Genomic DNA, 17903 nt, shown 5'->3' with positions numbered 1-17903 from the left:
TCAAACCCCCAAGTCATCCTGGGAAGCCTGTTGTTGTTTAGTGTCCGACTCTTTGTGGCCCCATGGACCAGAGCACGCCAGGCACTCCTGTCTTCCACTGCCTCCCGCAGTTTGATCAGACTCACGCTGGTAGCTTCGAGAACACTGTCCAACCATCTCGTCCTCTGTTGTCCCCTTCTCCTTGTGGCCTCAATCTTTCCCAACATCAGGGTCTTTTCCAGGGAGTCTTCTCTTCTCATGAGGTGGCCAAAGTATTGGAGCCTCAGCTTCAGGATCTGTTCTTCCAGTGAGCACCATAGCTGTCTAGCGTCCCTTATTTGGAGGGACAGTCCCTTATCCCAGCGCCATGTCCCGCTGCTGTCCCTTATTGATGGATGTCCCTTAAATTTCCCGGGTTTCAAAGGAAGCCGCTCCTCCCCCTCCCTCCCTGCCAGCCAGGGAGGAGGGAGGCTCCAACTGTGTTGCTTGGCTGCCCTGCCCGCCCCCCTCCAGCCTCCTTTCACCAGCCTTGGCCCCTGGGAGCCCCTCCCCACCGGGACTGGGGGAGCCTTGGGCCCTTCCACCGCCATCCTCCTCACGGCCGCCAAACCGAGCGTCTCTGCCTGGGGCCTCCCCTCTGCCCGTCGCCCCTGTTACCGATAGGCTGTACTGTGGACCCAGATGAGATGGGCAGCCTGGCATGGCCTATGAATTGCTGAGGTGCCTTGAGAGGAGAGCGAGGGCAACCATAGAGAAAGCAGTTCAGAGAGAGAGGAGGAAGAGGAGGCGGCAGAAGCGGAGGCGCGGGCAGGTTTTCCAAGGGCCACAAGGGAAGGACCGCAAGTGCTTCTCCCATAGATTTGTAGTGGTAGACTAGCATAGATGGCTTGATCTGCGGGTTTACTTTGGGCGCTATTTCCCCCCCCCCTTCCTCCTGCCCCACCTGATGGAACTGAGAGCTGCAGATGGAGCACGAGAGAAAAGATACAGAACTGAAGCAGCATCTTCGTAGCTTGGACTTCGTTTTGCGCAAAAAGTGGTTGCTGCTTGTAGTTCTTTAATTGCAGTGTTTCATCAGCTGGTGTCTTGAGCAGCAACCTCTGCAAGTGAAGGGTTAAAAACCAGCGCTGCTCTCCAAAATTATCTGGTCCCTTTTAACTTCGTATTTCAGCTGGTTGACTAAAATCCTTTATTTTGGCTGCTGGTCCCTTATTTTCAAGGCTGCTGGTCCCTTATTTTCAAATCTGTAACTTGACAGCTATGGTGAGCACTCAGGGCTGATTTCCTTCAGAATGGAGAGGTTTGATCTTCTTGCAGTCCATGGGACTCTCAAGAGTCTCCTCCAACACCATCATTCAAAAGCCTGAGGCAGAAGCTATTAAAAGGGCCTCGTTGCCTTCGGCCTCCAGGGAGCAGCGAGTGGACACCACCTCGCGGGGAGGAGGGAGAGGCAGCCGAGGCACCAAAATAGGAGCTGCTGCTGCTGCTTGCCGGTGCTTCTGCTGCCGCGGTGCAGGCCATCTGCTCGCGGACAGCTTGGCTAACAGCGCCTCTTCTTCCCAAAGATGGTCAAAGAACGGGTCGCGCCGGGTGCCGCTGCCTGAGGAAAGCGCCGCCGCCTTTGCTTTCCCCAAAAAGATTCGCGGCCAGTACTTCTGACCCGCGCGCCACTCGCGGGGGAATTGCAACCGGTCGCCCGGGGGCGCAGCAGCCGCCGGCGCGCAGCCAGCCCATTTTTTTTGCCGGTGCCCCTAGGTCAGAAGAGAGGACAAGGCAGCAACCTCAATAATGACAAGGCCCCCCCCCGCCTCCATGCGCGCACAAGCGCCATCCTGAGGGGAGCGCGCGCTCCACGCGCAGCAGCCTGAGGCGATAGGCGCGCGCGGCGAGGGGGCCGCCTTTTGTCTCGCGCTTTCCCCCTTAATTTCGGGAAGCGGGCGCGCGCCTCCACCCCTCCGCGCTCGCGCCGCCGAGGTTGCGCGTGGAGAGCAGGTGGGTCTCCGCGCGGCGCTGTGTGTTTGTTTGTGTGGGGCGGGGTGTCTCTGTCCCGATACACGCGCGCGCGAGAGAGAGAGAGAGAGAGGGGGGTCTGTTTGGGTCGCGCTCTCGGCCTTTGGGAAATGTCTGGAGAGGCAGCAGGCGACCACCTTGGCTCTCCCCAAACCAAGCCCGTTTCCTATCGAAGGCAAGGCGAGGGCTTTTTTCCCTCCTACTAGTCTTCTTCGCGTGACTTCGAATTGGCTCCTTTTTGTCTCGCTGCCGGTGCAGGACAAACTGCTGGCTTTTGTCTGCAGGAGCCAGTTTCGGATTTAGGTACAGTATAAGCTAAACAAGCTATAGCTTAGGGCCCCACTCTTGGGGGGGGGCCCCCCAAAAATCAGGAGTCTGTAAATTGTGCTTCTAAAGGAACTTTTGTTATTTCCAAATGCCAGTGTGTTTGCATTATTTTGTTATGAATAAAAAATCATTTTAAGTTAGAGCTTATTTTTTTCAATATTAATATACTTCTGAATTGTGTTTCACTATTAATAATAATAATAATAATAATAATAATAATAATATTTATACCCCGTCCATCTGGCTGGGCTTCCCCAGCCACTCTGGGTGGCTTCCAACCAAATATTAAAATACAGTAATACATCAAACATTAAAAGCTTCCCTAAACAGGGCTGCCTTCAGATGTCTTGATAAAATGATAAAAAATCATTTTAAGTTAAAGCTTAATAATTATTTCACTATTAATATACTTACTGTGTTTCACTATTAATATACTTAATAGTAATAATAGTAATAATAATTTATTATTTATACCCCGCCCATCTGGCTGGGCTTCCCCAGCCACTCTGGGTGGCTTCCAACCAAATATTAAAATACAGTAATACATCAAACATTAAAAGCTTCCCTAAACAGGGCTGCCTTCAGATGTCTTGATAAAATGATAAAAAATGATAAAAAATCATTTTAAGTTAAAGCTTAATAATTATTTCACTATTAATATACTTATTGTGTTTCACTATTAATATACTTAATAATAGTAATAATAGTAATAATAATTTATTATTTATACCCCGCCCATCTGGCTGGGCTTCCCCAGGGACTCTGGGTGGCTTCCAACCAAATATTAAAATACAGTAATACATCAAACATTAAAAGCTTCCCTAAACAGGGCTGCCTTCAGATGTCTTCTAAAAGTTTGGTAGTTGTTGTTCTCCAAGAAGGCCTTCTGCCTGGTTCCCTGTAACATAATTGTATTTTACTGTTAATATACTTCTTAATTGTATTTCAGTTCAACAATGATTTTGATAAAATGCATATTTTGTTATGTGCAAATGGCTTTGGATACCTCTTAGGTCCGTAAATTACCATATAGCATATATTCAACACAAAAAGCAGCGACAATTTGTTGTTGACAAAGGGCAGCTGGACATATAAAGGGCCCCATTGCCTTCAGTAGCTTAAAGGTAAAGGTACCCCTGCCCATACGGGCCAGTCTTGACAGACTCTGGGGTTGTGCGCCCATCTCACTTAAGAGGCCAGGGGCCAGCGCTGTCCGGAGACACTTCCGGGTCACGTGGCCAGCGTGACATCGCTGCTCTGGCGAGCCAGAGCCGCACACGGAAACGCCGTTTACCTTCCCGCCGGTAAGCGGTCCCTATTTATCTACTTGCACCCGGAGGTGCTTTCGAACTGCTAGGTTGGCAGGCGCTGGGACCGAGCAGCGGGAGCGCACCCCGCCGCAGGGATTCGAACCGCCGACCTTTCGATCGGCAAGTCCTAGGCGCTGAGGCTTTAACCTTTAGCGCCACCTGCGTCCCCATATTCAGTAGCTTAGGGCCTCATCAAACCTAAATCTGGCCCTGGCAGGCACTGTGTTTTTGAACGCGTGCATAGCAGCAGGAGCCCAGACTTTCTTGCGCTCTCATGTGTGGTGCTGTGTCCGGTGATCCTAAGGGAGAAGTTGCAATCCCACTTAATGGGGGGAAACGCCCCATTGAATCCAGTAGGTTACGCAGCTGCAAATAAAACGTTCCGAGGGTGCTGTAAAGTTGCATTGTACAAATGTGACACTAGATGGCGATAGGGAGCTATGGCAAATTCAATACTGTATATGTTTTTCAAAACGTTTTATTTATTTTTTAAAAAAAGCTTTTAATAATTATTATTTATACCTCACCCATCTGGCTGGGACTCCCCAGCCACTCTGGATGGCTCCCAACAGAATATTAAAAACACCATCAAACATTAAAAACTTGCCTTCAGATGTCTTCTAAAAGTCAGATAGAATAAGAATAAATAAGAACTTTCACAATGTTTTTTATACGTGTCTTGATTCCACCTAGGACTTACTTCCAAGTAAGCCTGTTTAATGTAGCGCTGTAAGTCCCATTACATTAAACGGGAGTCACTCCCTACTAGCCGTGCAATCCTACGACGCATGTCCACTCAGAAGTAAACCTCATTGTGTTGCATGGGTTTTACTCCCAGATAAATGTACTTAGGATTGCACTGATTCATGTTTAATATGCTTTTTTTAAAAAAAAAAAATCAATGATTGGTCATTGAACCGAATACAAGTTTTTGGAAACTGTGAAGTCAAAATTTTATTTTATTTCTATTTTAACCATCCCATCTGGTGCCTGTTAATTGAGAGATGTATTGCTATATAAGTATGTTTGTTTATACAGTATATATTCTTTCTTTCAAAAGAAATAGAGCATTGTCTGAGGTCATTGATGCTGTTCCATTGTTAAACAAGATCGTTAGTACCTGGGCAGGAGCTTGCTGTATCCTACTTTGATCATAGAATCATAGAGTTGGAAGAGACCACAAGGGCCATCGAGTCCAACCCCCTGCCAAGCAGGAAACACCATCAGAGCACTCCTGACATATGGTTGTCAAGCCTCTGCTTAAAGACCTCCAAAGAAGGAGACTCCACCACACTCCTTGGCAGTAAATTCCACTGTCGAACAGCTCTTACTGTCAGGAAGTTCTTCCTAATGTTTAGGTGGAATCTTTTTCTTTTTTTTTGTAGTTTGGAACCATTGCTCCGTGTCCGCTTCTCTGGAGCAGCAGAAAACAACCTTTCTCCCTCCTCTATGTGACATCCTTTTATATATTTGAACATGGCTATCATATCACCCCTTAACCTCCTCTTTTCCATATTTTCTTAATGTATATAAATTATTAAAAATAAAATAGTTTTAATCCAGACAGGTGGAGTTATGTGTTGAAATCCATGGGAGAGATGGGGGCAAGGTAGGGATAAAGAGCTTGTTTAGGATTCAGGAGAGTACAAAAGTTACATAATCACAGTGATTTAATGTGATTAATTATTTCAGCAGCAGCATGCTTGCCAGAGCTGATGGAACCAGGGTGACTGGTTCTATTACTTGCATATACAGTGCTACCTCGGGTTAAGAACTTAATTCGTTCTGGAGGTCTGTTCTTAACCTGAAACTGTTCTTAACCTGAGACACCACTTTAGCTAATGGGGCTTCCCGCTGCCGCCGCACAATTTCTGCTCTCAACCTGAAGCAAAGTTCTTAACCCGAGGTACTATTTCTGGGTTAGCAGAGTCTATAACCTGAAGCGTCTGTAACCCTAGGTACCACTGTACAACTTCCATTGAGTCAGGAGGGCCTTAAAATGATGTTTCAAGGGAAATACTTATTTTAAAGTTTCTTTTCTTCAAGTATATTCTGTCTGCAGTCTTATATCAGTAGTACAGTGGTACCTCTGGTTACGTACTTAATTCGTTCTTCAGGTCCGTTCTTAACCTGAAACTGTTCTTAACCTGAAGCACCACTTTAGCTAATGGGGCCTCCCGCTGCTGCCGCGCCACCGCCGCGTGATTTCTGTTCTCATCCTGAAGCAAAGTTCTTAACCCGAGGTACTATTTCTGGGTTAGCGGAGTCTGTAACCTGAAGCGTATGTAACGTGAAGCATATGTAACCCGAGGTACTACTGTACACTACTTTAATCTTCAGGTGGGTATACACCTTTATCTAAAATATGGCAAGACATAGAGATGATGTCCACAAAATGCAATTTATACTGGAACTAGATAAAGAAGAAGATTATGAGGTCATTCTTCCATAAGTGTGCATTTACTTATTTACACCTCATTTACTTATTGTTACCTAACACTACACTTAGCTCTTTGTATTTCACGCCTTACGGACTCTACCATATTGTGGGAGCCAGATCTGGATTTTCTTATACCTTCTCCTTTTTGGAGTACCTCTGGTATGAGAAAATCTGGATTGAAGTGTGGGAGGACAGTGATTTGGAGGAGAGCATCATATGGACAACAGAGAATTAATGGAGATACAGGAAGCTTAATGTCTCCATTAAACAACAGTATGGATGAGCCCAGAATGAATACAGTGGTACCTCGGTTTGCAAACGTCTCAGAAGTCAAACATTTTGAACACCGAAAACCTGGAAGTAAATGATTCCATTTTCGAATGCGCCTCAGACGTCAAACGGCTTCTGCTACGTTTTCAATTTTCTCTTAAATTTGCAAACCGCCCTTTGCACCTCGGTTTTTGAATGTTTCGGAACTCGGTGCCACTGTATATTAATTCAGCAAGGCTTACTTCTGAGTAAGCAGGCTCTGCAATCTTCATTGCTTTACCATTTCTTGACATTTTATTGCAGTGATGGCACTGACTGAGCAGGAGGAATATACCTATATATACAGAGACAGCTCTCATCCTGTGGAGTTCTTGGGTGCATTCAGAACATTCTACCTTGAAGGTGTATTCACTGATATTGCCCTTCAGTGTGCGTCAGGTGTGGTTTTCCATTGCCATAAAGCTGTGCTAGCTGCTTGCAGCAACTATTTCAAGGCCATGTTCACCTCTGACATGAAAGAGAAGTCTAAGAACCAGGTCAAACTTTCTGGGCTCAGTCCCACAATACTGGAATCCCTGGTGATTTACGCTTACACATCAGAGATTCAAATAACAAAGAGAAATGTCCAAAGCCTGCTCCAAGCAGCAGACCTCCTTCAGTTTGCCTCTGTGAAAAATGCCTGTGAGCGGTTTCTGATACGGCACTTGGATGTCGACAACTGCCTAGGAATGCACTCCTTTGCAGAATACCACGTCTGCTCAGAGCTGGAGAAGGAATCTAGAAGGATATTGTTATCAAGATTTGATGAGGTGTGGGCGCAGGAAGAATTTTTGGAAATCAGCAGCGAGAAGCTCCAGTTTATTCTCTCCAGAAAGAACCTCGACCTTTGGAAAGAGGGGGCAGCCGTGGAACCCATTGTTAAGTGGATAGCCTACGACGTGGAAAAGAGAAGCGAGTGCATTTATGATCTGCTGAGCTGCCTCGAAGCTGATTTAGATGAAATGTATCTGAGGTCAGCTTTAAGCTTGCACAAGAAAAGCCGGCTGAATGAAAACAAGATCCGGTCTCTGATACACAACGCGCTGCGCCCCAACCCAAAGGCAGTTCCTACGAGGTCTACGGCTGTTATGTACGTGATTGGAGGGTACTACTGGCATCCTTTATCGGAGGTGCATGCATGGGATCCAGTCGCCAATGTCTGGATCCAGGGAGCTGACATGCCAGACCACGCGAGGGAAAGTTATGCAGTTGCTAGTCTGGGACCCAACATTTATGTGACAGGCGGCTATAGAACAGACAATATAGAATCCCTTGATGTCATGTGGATATACAACTGTGAAGCTGATGAATGGGTTGAAGGCTGCCCGATGCTTCATGCAAGGTACTACCACTGCGCAGTTACCTTGAGCGGCTGCATCTATGCTTTAGGGGGTTACAGAAAAGGGGCTCCAGCTGAAGAAGCAGAATTCTATGACCCTTTAAAAAAGACATGGGTCCCTATTGCAAACATGATTAAAGGTAAGTGGAATATTGCATGCTTATTCGTATTTTCGCATGTGTCTTTTAAAAAAATCAATGAATATTTTTCCCCTCTCCCCTAGGATACACAATTTATTTTTTTGTTCGAGCTTTTAAAAGACAGCCTGATCAGCCTTCTGCCCATGAAAAGAAATGTGTGAGATGCAATTGCTTGAGTGAAGAAACATTGTCAGTTGCCTTTTTCACTTAGAATTTATGTTTGGCTATTACAACGGAATTTCTGCTCCAACGCAATCTTACAATAAGTTTGTTCTGGTATAAGCTTTCGTGTGCATGCACACTTCTTCAGATACGTGCATGCACACGAAAGCTTATACCAGAACAAACTTAGTTGGTCTATAAGGTGCTACTGGACAATTTTTCATTTCTACTCCTTCAGACCAACACGGCTACCTACCTGAATCTACAATCTATCACTGTAGCTTAAGCTTCAAGTGCATTCATTGTGCTTATTAGCTGTTCATAACTCGTTATCAGGAGCACATTTCTCTTAATGTTTTGGATATTATTGTCTTCTGTTAAATCATTTGAAGTTCTTGTGTTGCCTTCCTCAACAAATTTCAAATGAAAATATACAAACTTGTGCATTCTCACAAGCTTGATCAGCAGAATACATTGCCATCCCTACCTTGTTTCTTCTTAAGCACTGAAAAAACTAGCTCTGTGACCAAATGCAGATCTGTAATTATTGGAAAAGCTTCAAGATGAACCAGAAAAAGCCTTTAGTGTATAATTTATTATGAAATCATTTAAAATACTGAATTTCTAGTTCTGTATTTCTATACCATTACACCATTGCTAATGTATTAGTTGTATTACTAACTTGTTGGTGAATGTTACTCCGTTTTAAAGCTTTTTAGCAATTTCAGTTTTTATTAATTAGGGGTTGGGAATGCCACAGCCTGTGTCTTGAATGAAGTTATCTATGTCACTGGAGGTCACTACGGTTATCGGGGAAGCTGCACTTACGACAAAGTTCAAAGTTACCACTCTAATATTAATGAATGGAATGTCATCACCACCAGTCCATATCCAGGTAAGCTTTACTTCCACTCGGTGGTTTGAATACAGTGGTACCTCGGGTTACATACGCTTCAGGTTACAGACTCCGCTAACCCAGAAATAGTGCTTCAGGTTAAGAACTTTGCTTCAAGATGAGAACAGAAATCGTGCTCTGGTGGTGCAGCAGCAGTGGGAGGCCCCATTAGCTAAAGTGGTGCTTCAGGTTAAGAACAGTTTCAGGTTAAGAATGGACCTCCGGAACGAATTAAGTTCTTAACCCGAGGTACCACTGTACCAACAAATCATCACAGGGCATAATGGGATAATTTGACTTGTTAATATTATTTGGCCACTTTACCATAGATAAGCAATGTGTGGCACGCATACATATGGTATGACAAGGTAAAAGTACATAAGGGTTTTAAAAACCATATTGTTAGAAAAGCATTATATAATGTCTGGATGCGGTATAAAGATTTGTTAGAAAGTAAAACTCCCAGGTGGTTGTCACCAATGGAAGCCAAAGAGGTGAAAAAACTTAATATGGAGCCTAATTGGCCAAAATATTGTGAAATTTTAGAACAAGATGGTGAAAAAGTTAAATTACAGAGTTATGAGAAACTAAAGCCTAAAGTACGAGACTGGTTACATTATCATCAGATATATGAGGCATTTAAACAGGACAGGAAAATAGGCTTCCAGAAGGAGAGGTCTAAACTAGAAACAGAATTGTTAGAACCCAATACTAAGAATCTGTCAAGAATGTATAATTTGCTGCTAAAATGGAATACACAGGATGAAACGGTGAAATCAGCTATGATTAAATGGGCACAAGACATTGGTCATGATATTATGTTTGCGGACTGGGAGCAGTTATGGACCACCGGTGTTAAATTTACGGCATGTAATGCCTTAAAAGAAAACTTAATGAAAATGATTTATAGGTGGTACATGACCCCAGTCAAGCTCGCAAAAATTTATCATTTGCCCAATAATAATTGCTGGAAGTGTAATGAGACGGAAGGTACTTTCTACCACCTTTGGTGGACCTGCCCGAGGATTAAAGCCTTTTGGGAAATGATCTATAATGAAATTAAGAAAGTCCTAAAGTGGACTTTTCCTAAGAAACCTGAGGCTTTTCTTCTGGGTATGGTTGGCCAATTGGTGCCAAGGAAGGATAGGACGTTTTTTATGTATGCTACTACAGCAGCAAGAATTCTTCTCGCAAAGTATTGGAAGACACAAGAACTACCTACTCTGGAAGAATGGCAGACGAAGGTGATTGAATATATGGGACTGGCAGAGATGACCGGCAGAATTCGTGACCAAGGGAAAGAGACAGCGGAAGAAGACTGGAAGAAATTTAAGATATATCTTAAAAATTATTGCAAAATTGAGGAGTGTTAGATGTCAGGGAATAAGAAATAGAGAATTGCAGCTGTAACTAATAAGTTAAAGAAAAAGGAATGTAATGAAAGTGAATTAAATAATTAATTATTGGAGAATTGCTAAAAAAAAATGTTAAAAATTAAGGATGCAGTAAAAGGGAGGTATGGGGAAGTCGGAGAAACAAGGGGTATGAAAACAGGATTATGAAATTATACATGTTGTATATGTTTTTGTTTGTGTATGTGAATGTGTTGTTTGCTTTTATTTGTGTTGGAAAACCAATAAAAATTATTTAAAAAAAAAAAAGAACAGTTTCAGGTTAAGTACGGACCTCCAGAACGAATTAAGTACTTAACCTGAGGTACCACTGTAATTGCCTTCCAAAAGCAGCAATTTGCCTGTTTTTCTTCCAAGAAAAGAAATATCTGCAGCTGCTCTGCTGATTTGCACCCACACGTTAACATTCAAAAGCTCACAGCCAGCTAGCAATACTAGGGCATTAACAGGCATTGTTGAGTAACCCACTTCCTTGCAGGGAGCCCACTGCTGACTCACAGAACCTGCTGCTCCCCCTTCCTTTGCTGTTTCTGCCTGTTCAGTTTTTCCCCAGTGCTTTTGTATTATGGCCCCCACACTCTGCTCCTGCTGTACTTCTACCATTTAGGGATTGTAGATTTGGAAGGTGTGGGAATGTTCAGGGAGGCAGGAGAGGATATATTGCTTATTAATAATATCCTTCCTAACTTGCACCAGCAAGTTCTATAATTTAGCAGAGTTTTAACATTCCCCTTTAAACGCACAGTGGGTAGCTGGCTGCAAGCTTGTTTAAGCTTCTCACCATAGATTTCTGGTAAGATCCCTTCCTTCTCCATCCTTTCGTCGCGTGAGCTGTCACGACTGTCAGTCTGCAATCACTGGGTTTAACCCCCCCATATGGGGTAGATTCACATGTATATACCTTTGTAACTAAGTCTGCCTTCAGGGATCCAACTGTGAACTGATGATGTGAATAAACTACTTTTATATATCTTACATATATCCGGGACATGGGTGGCGCTGTGGGTTAAACCACAGAGCCTAGGACTTGCCGATCAGAAGGTTGGCGGTTTGAATTCCCGTGACAGGACGAGCTCCCATTGCTCGATCCCTGCTCCTGCCAACCTAGCAGTTTGAAAGCATGTCAAAGTGCAAGTAGATAAATAGGTACCGCTTCGGCGGGAAGGTAAACGGTGTTTCCGTGTGCTGCTCTGGTTCACCAGAAGCGGCTTAGTCATGCTGGCCACATGACCTGGAAGCTGTACGCCGGCTCCCTCGGCCAGTAAAGCAAGATGAATGCCACAACCCCAGAGTCGGCTACGACTGGACCTAATGGTCCGGGGTCCCTTTACCTTTATATACCTTAAATAAGATTGTGCCGTGTTTATTATTTTAAGAGGGAAATAAAGAATCTTACCAGGAATCTATACAGTGGTACCTCTGGTTACATACTTAATTCGTTCTGGAGGTCTGTTCTTAACCTGGAACTGTTCTTAACCTGAAGCACCACTTTAGCTAATAGGGCCTCCTGTTGGTTTCTGCTTTCTTCACTGTGCAGCGAAGTGCTTGTCACGAGACAGGTGTTTACATTCCACAGTCAGAGTACTGTTGGGTTTTCCCACGGGAAAGGAGACTGGATGTGACGTACACTGGTTTCCTGTTTTTCACCCTTTCTCTCGGTGCTTCCGAAGAGAGAGGATGTTGCTTTTCTGCTCTCCCAGAGGCAGGATGCATTTCTGTAATCTAAAAGCTTTGAAGTGTAAATAAAGTAATGTAAAGTATGTGGCACGTACTGCTCATCCTTCCGCTGTGCTCAGGACTCTGCAAATACAACACCTCCTGCTGCTGCCGCGCCGCCGGAGCACGATTTCTGTTCTCATCCTGAAGCAAAGTTCTTAACCCAAAGTACTATTTCTGGGTTAGCGGAGTCTGTAACATGAAGCGTATGTAACCCGAGGTACCACTGTACTGAGAAGCTTAAACAAGCTTGCAACCAGCTACCCACTGTGCATTTAAAGGGGAATGTTAAAACTCTGCTAACTCGCTAGCGCAAGTTAAGGTAAAGGTAAAGGGACCCCTGACCATTAGGTCCAGTCGTGACCGACTCTGGGGTTGCGGTGCTCATCTCGCTTTATTGGCCGAGGGAGCCGGCATACAGCTTCCGGGTCATGGGTCCAGCATGAATAAGCTGCTTCTGGCGAACCAGAGCAGCGCATGGAAATGCTGTTTACCTTCCCGCTGGAGCAGTACCTATTTATCTACTTGCACTTTGACGTGCTTTCGAACTGCTAGGTTGGCAGGAGCAGGGACCAAGCAACGGGAGCTCACCCCGTTGTGGGGATTCGAACCGCCGACCTGATCGGCAAGCCCTACGCTCTGTGGTTTAACCCACAGTGCCACCCGCGTCCCTTCAGTGCAAGTTAGGAAGGATATTAATAAACAATATATCCTCTCTTGCCTCCCTGAACATTCCCACAGAAGGGACCCTGTGGACCATCTAGTCCAGCCCCCTGCAGTGCAGGTATACGGTATGCAGCTGTTCCATACGGGGACCGAACCTGCAACCTTGGCATTATCAGCCCCACGCTCTAACCAACTGAGCAATCCTGCTGCCTGCCCTTTTTCTTCCTTTTCTTCAAATGCTTATTCAGTGTTTTCCGGCACTCTCTCTTTTACCTGTAGAGTATGGGCTGTGTTCCATTGCACTGAAGAACAAGCTGTACCTTGTGGGTGGACAATCGACGGTCACGGATTGCTATGACCCAGAGCAGAATGTGTGGAAACAGAAGGCTGATATGATGGAAAGAAGGATGGAGTGCGGCGCTGTCGTCATGAATGGATGCATCTATGTGACGGGAGGCTATTCCTCTTCCAAAGGGTCGTATTTGCAGAACATTGAGAAGTATGATCCTGAATGCGATACATGGGAAATTGTGGGGAATCTCCCCAGTTCTATGCGCTCGCATGGCTGTGTCTGCCTGTACAGTGTGCTAGAGGTTGAAAATGCCACTTATGGGAAAAGGAACTAATAATATAAGGGAGCCCAAAACTAGAGGAAGGTGACCCACCACCTAATGATAGGCCTATGGTATTCAGTCACTATGGAACACTACTCCGTTTGGCTTTTATTGACACTAAGCCTAGTGCATCAACTCCAGTTAAGCTCCAATATTGTTGATACAAGGGCTACCACTTCTTTTGTTAGTACTGTTCTCTGCCCTACAAGCAACGTGAATGTTTGGTTGCTGCCAGAGCCAGATCTGATTAACTGTTGGGGTGTTTCGGCAGGCATAGGCAAGCCCCGGCCCTCCAGGTGTTTGAGACTACAATTCCCATCATCCCTAGCTAACAGGACCAGTGGGTCAGGGATGATGGGAATTGTAGTCCCAAACATCTGGAGGGCCAGAGTTTGCCTATGCCTGGGTTAGGGTTTTATATTTCTAAAGGGAGGATAAACATTGGTTTTTGTGTATGTGTGAACCAAGTTATTTTTTGCACCAAATAAGGTCTTAAAGCCCATGTTAAACAGGGATGAGGAGGAGCCTGTAACCTTCCATATATTGCTAAACTCCAAGTCTCATCAGCATGACTGATGGTCATGGATGATAGGTGCCGCAGTCCAAGGCATCTGGGAGAGGTTCTCCATCTCTGGTATAACATCTCCATTTTATCTCAGGACCATAGCAAACTGCAGACTTGGGCTTCTCATAATACCCAGTACAATCCCCCCCCGCCCCTTTCCACTCTGCCCTTGACATTTGGAAAGTTGTTTGGCTTTACGTACAAGCTCTGTAAGGGTTAGGGTGAACTCAGCAGGTTAGTCACTATTTTGTGATATTTTTAATCGGCCCTAAAATAGTTATTGTGCTACTGTTGCTTTTGGATTTTTGTCCGAGAGACAGACACCACCGCCTACAATTTATGTCTAATGAATAGGTGGCATCTACGCTACAGTTGACCTCCCTTATTAATTTTATGGTACTACTGTGTTGCCGTTGTATATGAATGGTACAATAGCTATCAAAATAAAATATAGGTGGGGTGTATGGAAATGAGCACAACTCCCTAATTTCAGGGTCATGCAAGGTTAGGCAGTGGTACCGTATTTTCCCCTCTATAACATGCAGATTTTTTCTCCTAAAAAGGAAGGGGAAATGTCTGTGCGTGTTATAGAGCGAATGTGTGGTCCCTGGAGCCGAAAAATCAGGCAAAAAACAAATCGCGGCGCTTCACGGAGAAGGGAAAACTGAAAAGAGGAAGTGGCTGTTTTCCTGCATTCTGCCTCAGGGTCTTACTGCCCACCCACCTCTGTTTCGTTGCTGTGTTTGCTGAAACGTAACAAAGAGCAGGGAAAGCCCCTCCCCTCCAGGCAAGCAGAGGGGAATTCCTCTCTGTGCTTCTGTGCTGCTGGGGGAGAGGGAGAGAGGGAGGGGGGGAGGGAGAGAGAGAGGGGGGAGGGAGGGAGAGAGAGAGGGGGAGGGAGGGAGGGAGAGAGAGAGAGAGAGACATAGCTGGCTTGGGTGGGGGGAAACTTTTGCCTTTCTTTCCTCCCTCCCGTTAAATCCCTCTCCTGCATTCTTAGCCAGCTGCTTCTCTGCACACCCCTCTCATGTCCCTTATTTGTTTTTCCTTCGCTCCCCACTTAAAATGTGGTTACAAAGCATAGGTCCACATGGATCCTCAGGATCTTTGCATTGGTTCACCCCAAATTCACCACCAGATCACATAGCATGTCCATGGCTACAGCCTGCCCCCCCAAAATCACGCACCCACTGTTGCCTGGGGCTGCAATGGTGCAAAAACGTGGTTAAAAAGCATGGATCCACATGGATCCTCAGGATCTTTGCATTGGGTCACCCCAAATTCACCATCAGATCACATAGCATGTCCATGGCTACAACCTGCACCAAAAAAATCACGCACCCACTGTTGCCTGGGGCTGCAATGGTGCAAAAATGTGGTTACAAAGCATGGATCCACAGGGATTCTCAGGATCTTTGCATTGGGTCACCCCAAATTCACTATCAGATCACATAGCATGTCCATGGCTACAGCCTGCACCAAAAAAATCACGCACCCACTGTTGCCTGGGGCTGCAATGGTGCAAAAACGTGGTTACAAAGCATGGATCCACAGGGATACTCAGGATCTTTGCATTGGGTCACCCCAAATTCACCATCAGATCACATGTCTGTGGCCACAACATGAAGCCCAAAAATGATACATCTACTGTTTCATTCAGAATGTTTTTTCCCTTGTTTTCCTCCTCTAAAAACGATGTGCGTGTTATGGTCAGGTGCGTGTTATAGAGCGAAAAATACGGTACTTTCTTGGATCTGATTGGGCAGAAGACCCCGCTTTGTGTACATTACCTAACTCGCTACCCTATAAATCTGAACAATGTGCTTTTCAAATGCATTTTGGACTAGAAATGTATCGTTTATCTTTCATAGTTGTAAAACTTCTTTTGCATATCGCGTTTGTGTTTCGATCTAAAAATGACTTTTTGAAAATGTAAACAATTGAATTGGTGGTCTAGGCCACTGACGATAACCAGCTGCTTATAAAACGTTGCCTCCTTTTCTTGGCTTACATAGCACCAAATGCTAAGCCAATATGCCTTACCATGAACAAGCAAGTGTACCATGAACAAGCAAGGAAGTCATGGCCACTTCACTCCTACCCTGGTCCTGCAGCTACCATGCTACAGACACCTATACCATGGTTTGACTTAGCATTCCATGTAAACCTGAGTTCATGGTTTGTCTTCCCTGATAAGTCAAGCACAAACCTTGGTGACAGCTCATTGCGGAGCTTTGAGGAAGACAAAGCATGTGCCCAGGTTGGCACATAATGTTAATGGCTTGGTTCCTGGCAGCATGGCAACCACAGGAATGGAGAGGGTGAGGAGCAAAGCAGTCACAAGAATTTTAAGAATTACTATTTGGATTTTAGTTCAAAAGTACCAGCACTGCAATATCACTTCAGTACTTTTCTTATTTCCAAAAAAGTTGCTTCACCAGCACAATGATAGCAAATACTAAGAAAAGGAACCCATCTGTAACAGTTTCAGGATGACAATGCAGGAGACATCAGCATAAATGTTTACAAACTGTGATTGCCACTGTTCCGGTCACGACTTCAGAGTTATTACTATACCTGGAACATTATTATTTTTGGAAGCCGGAAAGGATTAGAATGTAGAGCTTTCAGGTTCTCGTTACAATTGTATTTATTGTTGTTGTTTATATTTAATTTATATTTAATTCACATTAAGTATGTTGTGCATTTGATAAATATTTGTAAAACGCTGCACTGTTTTCTAAATTATAAGGAATACACTACTTGAAACCCTTTTTCAAGATGTGCTCATTAACTATGGGGAAAAATAAAAGACTAATCTAATATCTTATACCACTGAAAACACAGGCAACCCCCAACTTGTGTAGGGCTTGCATTCTGGGTCATCGCTCGCTTCTGTGAAATGGTGTGCAATTGAAAAAGCCTGCAAACACCCCATTACCTCGCGTTAAGAACTTAATTCGTTCTGGAGGTCTGTACTTAACCTGAAACTGCTCTTAACCTGAAGCACCACTTTAGCTAATGGGGCCTCTGCGCCGCCGCTGCACGATTTCTGTTCTCATCCAGAAGCAAAGTTCTTAACCCCAGGTAATATTTCTGGGTTAGCGGAGTCTGTAACCTGAAGCGTCTGTAACCTGAAGCATATGTAACCCGAGGTACCACTGTATTCCACCCCTGTTCACCCTGGATCATTTCAGGGTTTGGTGGTGTGCGCATGTGCATGATTGCTCACATACAGTATTGGTAGTGGCTAAAATGGGAGTTGCCTGTAGTACATCTGGAAATGTGTTTAGGACCAAGAGGGAAGAATACCGTTTCCTTGAAGTAACCTCAGCCATTTTTTCTCAAGCATGCCAACAGGCTTTCAAGAAGCAATCCAATAAATAATTATATCATTGGCTACAGTCCGGGGGGTGGGGTGCGGTATACTTACGCAATACATCAATAGTACACCATCGTGCCTTTTGTACGTTCAGGTCCCAATGCATTAGAAATATACCCCATTTCTCAGCGAATGTGTTATCCGACTGTAGTTAAGTACGTTCATTTAATCACAAATACAGTACACCGAATCCCCAATAACCAATCTAATATTAATGGAAACGTTTTGCTTCTTCCCGTTTATGGAAAATTCTATGGAAGTTCACACTACTTTGAAGACTTCAATCCCGTTTGACTGACCTGAGCAAGGGGATAATAACCCGCAGCTGAAAAGCAGGGCAATGGTTGTGCTCAAATGAGATATGTTATGCCCAAATCTGTACCCGATTGCCAAACAGGTGAGTGCTGCAGCTTATGATCAATCAATAATCAGAGATGTGTACTTCATACATGCTCAGAGAGGTGCTTTATTTACTTTTTTATTGATTACCTAGCTTCCAATGCGGGCTGCGAGGCTGTCGTCACTTTCAGCTTTAACAAAATCGATAGTTCAGCTATGCTATGATAAAAAAACAAACGAGGCTGGCTTTACCCTGAATATTGTTTTTTTACTGTCAGTAATTTCTTCCTGATGTTTA

The 17903-nt window shown here is 44.6% G+C and overlaps 1 protein-coding gene across 2 annotated transcripts; it reads left to right on the top strand.

Annotated features, from left to right (window-relative positions):
* The first annotated feature begins 1919 nt into the window (after positions 1–1919).
* On the top strand, positions 1920–14406 carry KLHL23 (kelch like family member 23). Of its 2 annotated transcripts, none has more exons than XM_079979246.1 (4): positions 1920–1971; positions 6640–7854; positions 8759–8911; positions 12985–14406. In XM_079979246.1, exons 2-4 carry the CDS (start codon positions 6642–6644, stop codon positions 13329–13331), a joined length of 1713 nt encoding a protein of 570 aa, XP_079835372.1. In that variant the 5' UTR covers positions 1920–1971; positions 6640–6641; the 3' UTR covers positions 13332–14406. The 2 variants fall into 2 exon arrangements, with proteins under 2 accessions (XP_079835372.1, XP_079835373.1); XM_079979247.1 differs by lacking the exon at positions 1920–1971 and adding an exon at positions 2209–2292.
* The last annotated feature ends 3497 nt before the right edge of the window (positions 14407–17903 follow it).

The sequence above is a fragment of the Podarcis cretensis genome (assembly GCF_951804945.1).
Source record: "Podarcis cretensis genome assembly, chromosome: 1".
NCBI classification, from domain to species: Eukaryota; Metazoa; Chordata; class Lepidosauria; order Squamata; family Lacertidae; genus Podarcis; species Podarcis cretensis.
The sequence above is the reverse complement of the archived record's forward strand: the minus strand, read 5'-3'. Positions and strand labels throughout refer to the sequence as shown.

Coding starts and splice junctions, on each gene's coding strand:
- KLHL23 (XM_079979246.1), top strand. CDS start 6,642: ATGGCACTGACTGAGCAGGAGGAATATACCTATATATACAGAGACAGC. Junction 7,855..8,758: donor TATTGCAAACATGATTAAAG/GTAAGTGGAATA, acceptor TTTATTAATTAG/GGGTTGGGAATGCCACAGCC. Junction 8,912..12,984: donor CACCACCAGTCCATATCCAG/GTAAGCTTTACT, acceptor TTTTACCTGTAG/AGTATGGGCTGTGTTCCATT.